Source organism: Pholis gunnellus, assembly GCF_910591455.1.
Source record: "Pholis gunnellus genome assembly, chromosome: 5".
NCBI lineage: Eukaryota > Metazoa > Chordata > Actinopteri > Perciformes > Pholidae > Pholis > Pholis gunnellus.
In genome coordinates, this window is record NC_136531.1 from 27492389 (window position 1) to 27504617 (window position 12229).

The 12229-nt window shown below is 41.3% G+C and overlaps 1 protein-coding gene across 1 annotated transcript in view; it reads right to left on the minus strand.

Annotated features, from left to right (window-relative positions):
• The window catches only part of LOC306695511 (phosphatidylinositol-3-phosphate phosphatase MTMR7-like), a gene marked incomplete at both ends in the record, with an annotated part of 24101 nt that extends 14096 nt beyond the window's left edge, over positions 1–10005 (minus strand). Inside the window, 6 exon segments of the mRNA XM_079158767.1 lie at positions 1664–1798; positions 2056–2184; positions 7532–7689; positions 7854–8016; positions 9359–9484; positions 9982–10005. Coding sequence (XP_079014893.1) covers positions 1664–1798; positions 2056–2184; positions 7532–7689; positions 7854–8016; positions 9359–9484; positions 9982–10005 — 735 coding nt within the window.
• Between the last annotated feature and the right edge of the window lie 2224 nt (positions 10006–12229).

Genomic DNA, 12229 nt, shown 5'->3' on the forward strand with positions numbered 1-12229 from the left:
CGTTGTCTGTTACGTAGTGGGAGTGTCAGACAGCACGTTGTCTGTTACGTAGTGGGAGTGTCAGACTGCACGTTGTCTGTTACGTAGTGGGAGTGTCAGACAGCACGTTGTCTGTTACGTGGTGGAGTGTCAGACAGCACGTTGTCTGTTACGTAGTGGGAGTGTCAGACAGCACGTTGTCTGTTACGTAGTGGGAGTGTCAGACAGCACGTTGTCTGTTACGTGGTGGAGTGTCAGACAGCACGTTGTCTGTTACGTAGTGGGAGTGTCAGACAGCACGTTGTCTGTTACGTGGTGGGAGTGTCAGACAGCACGTTGTCTGTTACGTGGTGGGAGTGTCAGACAGCACGTTGTCTGTTACGTGGTGGGAGTGTCAGACAGCACGTTGTCTGTTACGTAGTGGGAGTGTCAGACAGCACGTTGTCTGTTACGTGGTGGGAGTGTCAGACAGCACGTTGTCTGTTACGTGGTGGGAGTGTCAGACAGCACGTTGTCTGTTACGTGGTGGGAGTGTCAGACAGCACGTTGTCTGTTACGTAGTGGGAGTGTCAGACAGCACGTTGTCTGTTACGTAGTGGGAGTGTCAGACAGCACGTTGTCTGTTACGTGGTGGGAGTGTCAGACAGCACGTTGTCTGTTACGTAGTGGGAGTGTCAGACAGCACGTTGTCTGTTACGTGGTGGAGTGTCAGACAGCACGTTGTCTGTTACGTGGTGGGAGTGTCAGACAGCACGTTGTCTGTTACGTAGTGGGAGTGTCAGACAGCACGTTGTCTGTTACGTGGTGGGAGTGTCAGACAGCACGTTGTCTGTTACGTGGTGGGAGTGTCAGACAGCACGTTGTCTGTTACGTGGTGGGAGTGTCAGACAGCACGTTGTCTGTTACGTAGTGGGAGTGTCAGACAGCACGTTGTCTGTTACGTGGTGGAGTGTCAGACAGCACGTTGTCTGTTACGTGGTGGGAGTGTCAGACAGCACGTTGTCTGTTACGTGGTGGGAGTGTCAGACAGCACGTTGTCTGTTACGTGGTGGAGTGTCAGACAGCACGTTGTCTGTTACGTAGTGGGAGTGTCAGACTGCACGTTGTCTGTTACGCGGTGGAGTGTCAGACAGCACGTTGTCTGTTACGTGGTGGGAGTGTCAGACTGCACGTTGTCTGTTACGTAGTGGGAGTGTCAGACAGCACGTTGTCTGTTACGTGGTGGAGTGTCAGACAGCACGTTGTCTGTTACGTGGTGGGAGTGTCAGACTGCACGTTGTCTGTTACGTAGTGGGAGTGTCAGACAGCACGTTGTCTGTTACGTAGTGGGAGTGTCAGACTGCACGTTGTCTGTTACGTAGTGGGAGTGTCAGACAGCACGTTGTCTGTTACGTAGTGGGAGTGTCAGACAGCACGTTGTCTGTTACGTCAGGTGGGTTGCCATGTTGAGCACGGTGGCTCCACCGAGAGAATATTATATTTTCCACAATTTAAGCTTCTTAATAATGCAATAGTATTATTCAAACATATTGTTCGGTTCGCACTAAACCATGAGCCTCGTATCGAACGGTTCAATACGAATACGTGTATTGTATATTGTGTATTTTGCTCTATAGTATATTCATATAATTAACTTGTAATACTTGGATGTGTGAGTGACGAAGAGAGTGAGGGGAGAAGATACCTTTGGCCTGGTGTCCACCACATAGATGTAGTCACTGCCAGGGTTGGACTTCATCACAACCTGCAGCATCATCTCATCCTCCTGGCAGCGTCCACTGAAGCCGGACAGTGGCTGACTACACCGACACACTGCTGCCTGGATGACAATGAAACATCATAATCTTTATCACATTACACATTTTACTAGTCCAGATGTGGTCAATGTTTTCATTTGCATCAGTAGAAAAGTAGAAAAAACATCACTGATTCCAAACTGATTTTGATTTTGATGATCTGGATAATTCTGTTGTATACTCAACTCAACTCTTACTTAAAGGGTAAGTTAACGGTTCAATCTTTCAAAATATATACACACATGATTCTTCCTTGTGTGTGTGTGCGCATCACACTGACCAGTGTGTCCTGGTGGAAGTAGGACAGAGCAGGGAATCGTCCTCGACTCCTGAACCTTGAGCTGCCCACGATGATGGAGGATATGGCCGACTTTGGAACAAACAGCTGTGATGGGTACGTATCACAAACCTGGGAGAGGACAAACACACACACACACAAGTTTGATACACATCAGAAACTGTTATTTCTGAATTATGTTTCTGTCCACCACGTATATTAAGAGATATTTCGGATGGCAGTCAAATCTAATGTAAGGCTAAAGGATAAAGCTGACAAAAAACATGTCAAAAACAGTCTGGGTCTTTTCATGGGATTTGTTGACAATAAAGTACAGAATATTCCCAAACTTATACATTAATAAAGTCCTTACTATACATTCCCTGAATGGTCACTCTGCAGCTTAATGTATTTTTTAACTATACCTTCACCACAATTACCAGCATTTGAAAGGCTTCTGAGTAATGCATTATAGTACAGTGGTGTTATGAACATACGTATATTCTTGACTATTGAAGGCTTTTCAGACTTGGTTTGAGGGGATGAACAGCCATATGCATGTTAGAGGTCTTTAGGCTATCATTCCAAACAAACATGTAGAGCATCACTTTCTCCTTTCTGTTTATAATGATGTTAGTGAAGAGGAGTCACAATGTGTGGTTTCAATGACATCACTTTAAATGAAACATTCAACATTTTGTGAAATACGCTTATTGGCTTTCTTGCTGAGAATAAGATGAGAATATCAATACCACTCTTAAGTCTACAAGCAAAATATGTAGCTACCGCCAACGGTAAGCTTAGTTCGGTCCAAAGGCAACACAATATGTCTACCAGCACCCCTGCAGCTCACTAATTAACGTGTTGTATCTTGTTTGTGGAACTTTCTACAGGAGGTTACATGTTAGACCAGGGGTGTCAAACTCGAGGCCCGCGGGCCGGATCCAGCCCGCCACGTCATTTTATGCGGCCCGCGAATCCGCCAGCAAAGAAAAAAAATAATAATTAAAGCTGCAAGCAGCGATGTACGGGCCCTCGCATCCTCCCGCACGTCGGGGGTACTGGCGGGATGCCGGCAGAAGCGGCCATAAATATCTGCGACCATCAGACAGCGAGCCCACAAGTTAGACGTATTTCTAATGCTTGGACTGTGTGACAATGGAAATTATGTAGTGCAAATATTTCACCAGTTCCTGTTTCCACTATGTGGCGATAGAGAACACGCGCAAACATGCATTATGTTGCTCTATATCAAGTATAGACTACATCGTGTAAATCCAATTGTGTGTTAAATAACGCTGTCTTCCTGTTGCCAGTAGGTGGCACTATGACTTTAAGTGGAAATTGGCTCATAGACATCCTAAGGCCATGACTATTATCAAGTATGGCAAGTTTGGGACAGATTTGAGCAAGTCCAGTGGAGTTACATCAGCTTGTTGTTTAACGGCGAAGCACTTAAAATGGCCGCCATGCCACGGCTACGCCATTCCAGCAAACGTAAAACTTTTAGTAGCTTTTAATTGCAACGGTCTTTAGATTATACTGACCAAATTTGAAGTGGATCTGACAAAGTCCCTAGGAGGAGATTGTTACAGTATAGCGACTAGAAAGCATGGGAAAATTCACACAAAAATCAAAATGGCCAACTTTCCGTTAACTTTAGAGCATGGTCCCAAGACACTTTTTTTTTAAGTCTTCATGTGATACACGTGCCTACCAAACTGCATACATGTAGGTCAAACGTAGCGCTGGGGCTGGGTTTTTGAATATTTGTAGGGGGCTCTATCGAGGCAATTTGAAAGGGTCAAGCCAAAAAGCCATATGAAATATTTATTTCCATCACCTATGACACCTGTGCAAAGTTCCAAGGCTTGTTGAGCATCCTAAGCCACAGAAAAAGAAGCTTCATTTTTCGTGGCGAATGAACCGTTGCCACGGCAGCAGCGTTTAACGACAACTCACAATATTCATGATGAAGCATCATCATGTCTTGCGGCTTACCTTACCAAATTTTAGACTGATCTGGGAAACTTCCCCGTCGGAATACATCAAAGTATCAAACTTGTCATTTCCTTTTGCCAGTAGGTGGCGCTATGACTTTGTGAAAATGTTGGCATGGAAATGTGCTCAGGCCTGGACCAGCATCATGCATAACACATTTGGGGCAGATTGAATAAAGTACCTTGTAGTTACAACAACTTCCTCTTTCATGGCGAACGGCACGAAATGTGCCTGACATGGGCGCCACATAAAACGAAGGTCGTTCAATGTCAGTACACCATTTCAGTAACTTTTCATCATTAATGTCTTTAGATCATCTTGACCAAATTTGAAGTTGATTGTATAAATTCTGTGGGAGGAGTTTGTTAAAGTACAATGCCTGAAAACAATGAAAAATGCCGAAAAATGCAAAGAAATGAGAGTATTATTGCATCGGCCCCTAGTGGTTGTATGGAATAAAAATTTGAGGGTATGTTACAGGACACAATGTGAACATATGCTACAGATTTCGTGATGATAAGCCACATGGTTTTGAAGTTATATATATTGCTGTAGAAGGCCAACTTCTCATGAAATTCATTGGTCCATATATTCTTAATGCAATAAGATATCAAGAAACTTTTGATGATATATATCCAATAATGATTCACAGCAAATTTGGTACCAATCAGACCCAGGGTCTAGGAGAAGTGATTTTTCTTTTTTTTTTACAAAATTCAAAATGGTGGAACATTTTGGTAGGCGGAGCTTAGGGTCCCAAGAGGATCTTTTGTAGAACTCATTCAGTTGCTCATGTCTGTAAAATCTTAAGTAATTTGGACATACGGGCTGTCGGGGCTTGCCTTTCCATTATCTAGGTGGCGCTAGCGAGTAATTTTGTATGCTCGAGCATTGGACCCATAAAATATCAAAATTTCCCGCAGTCCTGATATGCTCGCCAAATATGGGGAGGTTGGGGACATGTCACATACCCTTAAAACGGTTTTTCATCATAGGGTATAATAATAATTCCTACAGATACAATAGGGACCTCGCGGACCCGACGTTGTCGGTGCTCAGGCCCTAATAATATCCCCATAGTCGAAATTATGAGATAGAAAGTCGAAGTTATGAGATACTTAAACACAACAGTCTTAAGCAGCTCTTTGGCTGGTTACCCTACCTTTGACATGGAAATGGATTGCGAGTACATTGAAGACTACTTTAAACGTGGCTTTACAACAGATGAAATAGTTCATGTCATTGTGCAAACGCACCCTTGAAAGGATTTTAAGCTTTGAACAAAGTTATTGTAATAACTTGTGTTTGATGAATTGTCTTTGATATTTTCTTTAAACGTTTGATAGAGTAATGTGGGTTTCTTAATCCTAAATTAAAAGGATTTAAGTTATAATAACAGAAATGTGCTTAAATATATTTTTACACTTGAATAAACAATAATCAAATGCAGAGACAGTTATTTACCAATATGTTAGGAGTAGTTACATTTACACAGTCTGACATTTACAGACTGTGTCTTTGAGGTAGACCGTGATGCTGATGTGGCCCAGAGTGAAAATGAGTTTGACCCCCCTGTGTTAGACTATTACTTGGCAAGGACCAGTAAGTACAGTCCTTGTGCTAAACTTGGGTCATAATGTGCAGTAATGGGACATTACAGCAATATCATGGACATAATCACTAAACATTTGAAATTGACCATGTACACTTACCTATCTATCTTAAACTAATTTTAAGAAAGAAACATTTTTAAACTATTAATTTAGGGAACACGAGTGCCTATTCCTGATTAATATATAACCAACTATTTAATTATATTTTCTTAATTTAATATTTAAACAAGTTTTGCGAATATGCATTCTATATGCAGGCCACCAGCATCGTGAATGTAATGTAATAATATACAGTCTGGAGCTAGACTGAGCTGAACATGACTAGGTGGAAACCTGGACAGTGTATGATCAATGTGCTAAAAATTGTAGTCAAATTGGTACACGGGTAGTCAGGCTGTCTATAATGTCAATTCTTGGACATTAAATGCTTGTACAATTTTCTGTACTGGTCCCAGTATTATTTGTTCTTAAAGTGTACTGAAGCAGCATAACAAATGACATGGTTGAGCTATGTTTGAGTCAAATGTCTGCCCCTTGCTATAAAACCCTCCTGATGATGTGAAGAATATAGTACTGACAAAAATGCAGACATTTTTCTAAAACTTAACCATTTTAAGTATAGTACAACCTTTGTTTTTCAGGCTAATTTGGGTCACATCGTAATATCCTATCTTTGGAAGTTTTTTGTGAGCTTGTTTCATCTTTCTCTCTTTCCTCTCCTCTCTTGTTTCCCTCGCCTGTACACTTTCTTAATCTTGTCTCCTGCTTCTTCATCTGTCCCTTCCTGAGGTCTTCTGTCTTCTGTCCTGCACATATAGTCTAGTTAACTTAGCTAGCTAAATGCTTGTGCATTTTACCTACCAGGGCTCCACAGTGAGGGTTGCCTGGTTGCCATTGGGAACCAATTCTTGGCCTTTGGTAATTCTTTGACCACCAAATAGGGACATAATAAATAGGGAAAACAAACAGCAAAACATGTACGCCAAAATAAATATATATTTATGAAATATGTTTTGAAGTAATGATATTTAAATATTGGATATTATATTTTTAGAGCCTCATGCACAATGGTGTTGGCTCTCCCAGTCTCTTCAGCTGTATGTGAGAGGGGATCATCTGTCTAAGCAGAATCAAGACAGATTGGAGATCATCTCTGAAATGATGGACAAGCTGATGTCGGTGTCACTTAAGGAACTCACAATCCAAGACTTTGGTGCCTAAGGGCCAATGAATCTGTTGCCAGCCTGGCAACCACTTTGAAAAGATAGTCTTGAGCATTGCCTACCTTGTCTGCTTCTCTTTACCTTAGAAAATATTGTTCCCCATGTAAAATTTTGCAAGTGAAAACACCTGTTTAATTTGAAGGAGTCGATGGAAAAGCGCTAACACTCAACCGGACAGACTTTGCCGTTTATAGGGCTGGCCCCGCTATGCGGTGATCCAGCTTAAAATGTGAGTTAATACTCTATGGTATGACTTTGAGAGGACTGTTGTATACACCTCATGTTAGAGAAGGTAGCTAGCTGCTGATAAGCAGTCAGTGCTGAAGGAGGGCTCGTACTATCTCATCTATGACCTTGTAAATGGCCTTGATACAATTCACTCCAAATAACAAGGGAACCATAGACAGAGTATATCAGAGTATAACTTTAGTTGAGGTACAAATTCACTTCAAGTCCAACCTGTTTTATGAAATATATTTCATCTCTATCACTATCATCAAGAATAAATGTAGCCATTATCTCTTCTCTTCTCAAAGTCAAACTCCCCAACTGACGGGTTGTTCTATTTCTCTTTTAAAAAAAAACACTTTTATACCTGACACACATTTCTACATTTTATGTACAAGTAACAGATGCACTGACCCTGTATTCGCTGTTGGCCACTGTAGCGACCCACAAGTTATTAGGAACTCCCATCCTCTTGAAGTCGGCCATGAGGTCTATGAAGTTCCAGGACTCTTCTCTCTCCACTTTGTTCACATTGGGATTAAAGGACAGGCAGTACAGCTCACTGTACTTCTCTGAGGAGAGAATCATGTTAAATCAGTATCCTATATACATTTAACATACTGTAAAAGCATTACACTAACACACCTGTCATGACACCCTGCCAGACAAGTCTTGTGTGCATGAAATCCCTCTAACACACATTTAACAACTTACATACATAAATACACGCACACACCTGGCCGTGACAATCTGACCAATGACGTGTGGATGTCCAAACAGTCTCTCTCTTGCAGAATGAGGATCTGGAAGACCCGGAAGTCCTTACAATGCAGGATTAGCTGACTTCCTGCAGGGATGGTGGGTGGCCTCTCCACACTGCTCACCATACTGTGCAACACCTGAAACACCCATAGACACACAGCTATCCAATTATCCAACATAAAGAGGTGCACACAAACACAACACACACAGTGTTCTATTTATTTCTCTCAGGTAATTTTGTAAACAACTAATGGGGCTTTAATGTGAACAGAAGTTAGTGATATCAATCAGCACTATTAAAAGAAATAGCCCCATCACAAGTGACATTATTGTTTATCTGTTTTGTGAGCTATGATAGCTCAGATAGGACTGTCAACATCAGTTTAATAGGAATCTTTTGGGTTTTTCCTCACAGGAAGTGAATGCTGTTTGGTGAAGAAGAAGAAGAAGAAGAAGAAGAAGAAGAAGAATACAGTTGCTTTTGCAGTCATATTTTTACACACGCTAATTGGAATCTGTCTTTTTTGTTTCTGCTAAACCGGTTGATAGAGTTGCTGCCTGTTGGATGAAATCTGACACCCCTGGATGCCTGTTTTATCTAGTCAGGTCCAGGACAGTATCCTCCACCACCTCTGCAGGAGATTTAAAATGGGGAAGGGGGACATCATTCTTTCCTGAGTCTAGAGACTCAGCGCTTACACAATCCGTCATCACGAATAGTGATGAGGTAATAGCACCTCTTTCAAAAGGTTAGGATGATTTTCTTTCACAAATATAAACATGCAAGATGGAGATTTCAGCCTGCTTGATTCAAATTGCCCTGTCATCATGGCAATTCTACCTTAATAATACAGAAGAGGAGGAACTGTAGAATAACATATTTAGATTTACTAAATGTAATTAGATCATTTCCAACTAAGCAATAAACAAAAAGATCTATATCCTAATGTCTATAGGATGTTGTCCAAAGAACTATCCACAATCTCAGCCTACACTAAATCAGTTTCCCCATTCACTACAAATGGTAGTACTCTATTAAGTATTATACCTTGTTCTGCTTTACACCTCAGGAGAGAGGTTGCTGTTGGCGTACATGTAAAGGGTACAAATGTGGGCAATTGTTTTTCTGTTCTGTAGAACAGAAAAACAATTAAGATACATCTTTATCTACAAATAGGCAGATAATCTGTTTCTTGGTGGATAAATGGATAGAGGAATACTTGAAAGCAGGTTGTTCAGGAGCCAATAGCCAATCCAGAGTTAGACTGGGACATGAGTCAGCAAAGTAAGAAAGAAAGCCAGGATTCACTTTAGAAGCTATCTCAGATCACACACAGGTTGTTTGTTCGTTGTGTGACGATGGACGAAGAGAAATACAGTGTGCATATTATTAATCTTATTAATAATAAAATGTATCCACCTTGACTGTGACCCAGATGAAGTGTAGAGGTAGTGCTCATAGTGTAGTGCCCAGCTTACCCATGTCTCCTTGCGTGTCTCAGGGTTGTTTTCTACAAAGATGGTGTGCGTGGCAGAAAGGTAGAGAGTCCCGACGCTGGCCTTTCTCTGTCCTGTCGACCGGTCCAGGAGACGCACATTTTCCACCTACCAGAGACACAAATTATTAGAGATGGAACTAATTCATATTTCTAGACACCGTCAGACCAGTGATGTGATGAGGGGATGGCCTGTCTGCCAGCACAATGCTATATCATGGTTGGGCAGAATATAATTACGCATTCATATTCCATTTGTAGTAAAAAAAAACGTTGGCAACAGGAGCACATGAGCATCATTATAGCCAAATACTAGAGCTAGCTACGTTAGGGATTCAATGGATGAGTCATTTATCGGACACATAATGTTAGCTTCGCAGAGATTTGATGTTTCCTGTGAAAACGGTATGTTAGTATTCGCTAAGCGATAAAACAAACAGGGTTCCACCGTCTAGACACATAGCCTCCTGCTAGCATGGTGTCCCCCATCAGAGGACGTCTTCCTGCAAGCTGCCCCATCAGTTCGGAGATGCTTTACAGAGAATTGATCGACATTGTGCCGTGTTACGGAGGCAGACGAGATGTTGAAATGCCGAGTGGTGTTACCTTGGGCGTCCGGATGTGCTCCATCACCGACAACCAAAATGGTGGAGATGGAGATAAAGTGTCCCGACGTGTTTTTTAGAGTTTTTTTAGTTGTTTTTTTACCGTCAGCAGTTATATTCCGAGATGTACGTCAACAAATGAGGCGTAAACTCTGTGGCTGCTGTACCCGCAGTGGCCTGGAGTAATTCCCATGATTTCCTTTATTCTATTAAAGTGGAAGGAAAGGGGATACTAGCGTTACCACTGCCTGTTGTTATGGGTACCCAGGCTGTTTCAGTGGTAGATGAAAGCACGCTGATGGCAGCTGCATTACTGCGTACTACACTGTCAGGTTAATCAGGATGTTATTCCTTTCAAAATCAAATTCAGTACATTCGTATTCGCAGGAAGAAATGTTTCTAAGCTTTTAGTAGTGGCATTCTGATCTGATATACTGAATAGCGTTTATGTATCCCCCTGTTGCACACGATATGGCTCACCATAGCCTATATATTTTGCGGGAAAATGTCTTCCAATGTTTTTAATACCTAATGTTCTGTATCAATTTAAAACCTGTATTTTATTTTGAAAACTGGGAGTGAGAGTTAAATCACTCACTTTTGCGAACTTGATACTGGCTCACAGCTCGTGCCGAAAGCATGCCCGCATGCGCAAAATCCTGCTTTTTCAAATGTAGAAATCGTGTAATTACATAATTGTTGTGTTTTTATTCTTCTATCTTAATCTTTTATTTTTCAGTATTTTAACGTTCAGCAGCCTCTTCTGTAGTGAGCCATCCATGAATGAGGAGTTTAATTGGAGTGATTTTAACATTTAATTTCACAACATATAATACTTTTGGATAAACTAACTTTTTTTTGCAGTCCTATTTTAAAGTTTTGTGTAATGTTGGTACTCCCTTTTCAGTCTTTTTGGATCTTTATCAATGTGACTCTAAATCAAGTTTATTGTCATCGTAAAGGTTTAATTCTCTCGAAACATGTCACTTTGAGCGATGCTACATAGCTAATGTTACATGCCTTCCATAGTAGTACAACGTCTGTGCAATAACAATGATACCTGAACTTGAAACTTTCTACAGCAAGATTGAATGATTATTTAATTCGTATTAGAATCTTTGTTCCATAAAATATTTATTTTCATTAAGTCACTCATTCATTTTACCCTATCGTCTTTAAGTGGTATAATATGTGTTTTAGCTATCTGTTATTTTGGATATGGTTCCTGACAAAGTTATACTTTTACTCTATGTTACACAATGTAATAAAGTAATTATATGTAAAACTTTTACACTAAACTGATACTTTGTCACTATTTCGTCATGCAACTGTAGCGATACCACACATCGGTCACATTGCTCCAAGTGCTTAAATGTTTGTTTTAAATGTAACTACTTTACTGTGTCACACTGTGATCGAGTAGAGTCAGGACTAAATTCCACGTAATCTCCACTTGTCAGTCTTTATTTGGCCACTAGATGGCAGTGTTAGAAATGAAAATGTCCTTTGGTAGGGCATTTGAATACACCAAAAGGGCTAAATAAACAAAACAAAAACAAAAACACAATAAATGATGTGACATATACATGTGAACTAGCCTAACATTTGTGTAGGATGACAATAAAATCAACATAAAGCATGAGCTTGAGTGAGGTATGGCTTCGCCTGTATATAAAAAAAGTATCACTACCGCAATTATTGTCCAATAAAACAATAGTCCCTGAACATGTGACACGTGAGTAGGCTGGACTGTTATCCACAGGTGCGTGAGTGTGGGAGGGGGGAGGCTTCATGACAAAACTGATCGGACAGCAATCACTGCTCATCTAAAAGGGAATTAGTCAATTGGACCATTGCTGTTCCGACCTCAAAGCATATCTTTGTTGGAATTTGGAGAATCTGCGTTAGAAATCTGATGTACATGCAGTCGTAATGTAGTCGGGGTGTATCCAGGAGAACGCTGTGGACAGCAGGTTGCTCATAACCACACAGGGCTAAAACGGTAAGTGATACTGCACCATATGCTGCAAAACCTCGACTCTCCAGGGACATATGCAAGGGTTCTGTTTGTGGACTTCAGCTCAGCGTTCAACACCATCATCCCAGAAATACTCCAACCCAAACTCTCCCAGCTCACTGTGCTAGCCTCCACCTGTCGGTGGATCACAAACTTCCTGACTGACAGGACGCAGCAGGTAATGCTGGGAAAAATCTCATCCAGCACCCTGACTATCAGCACTGGCGCCCCC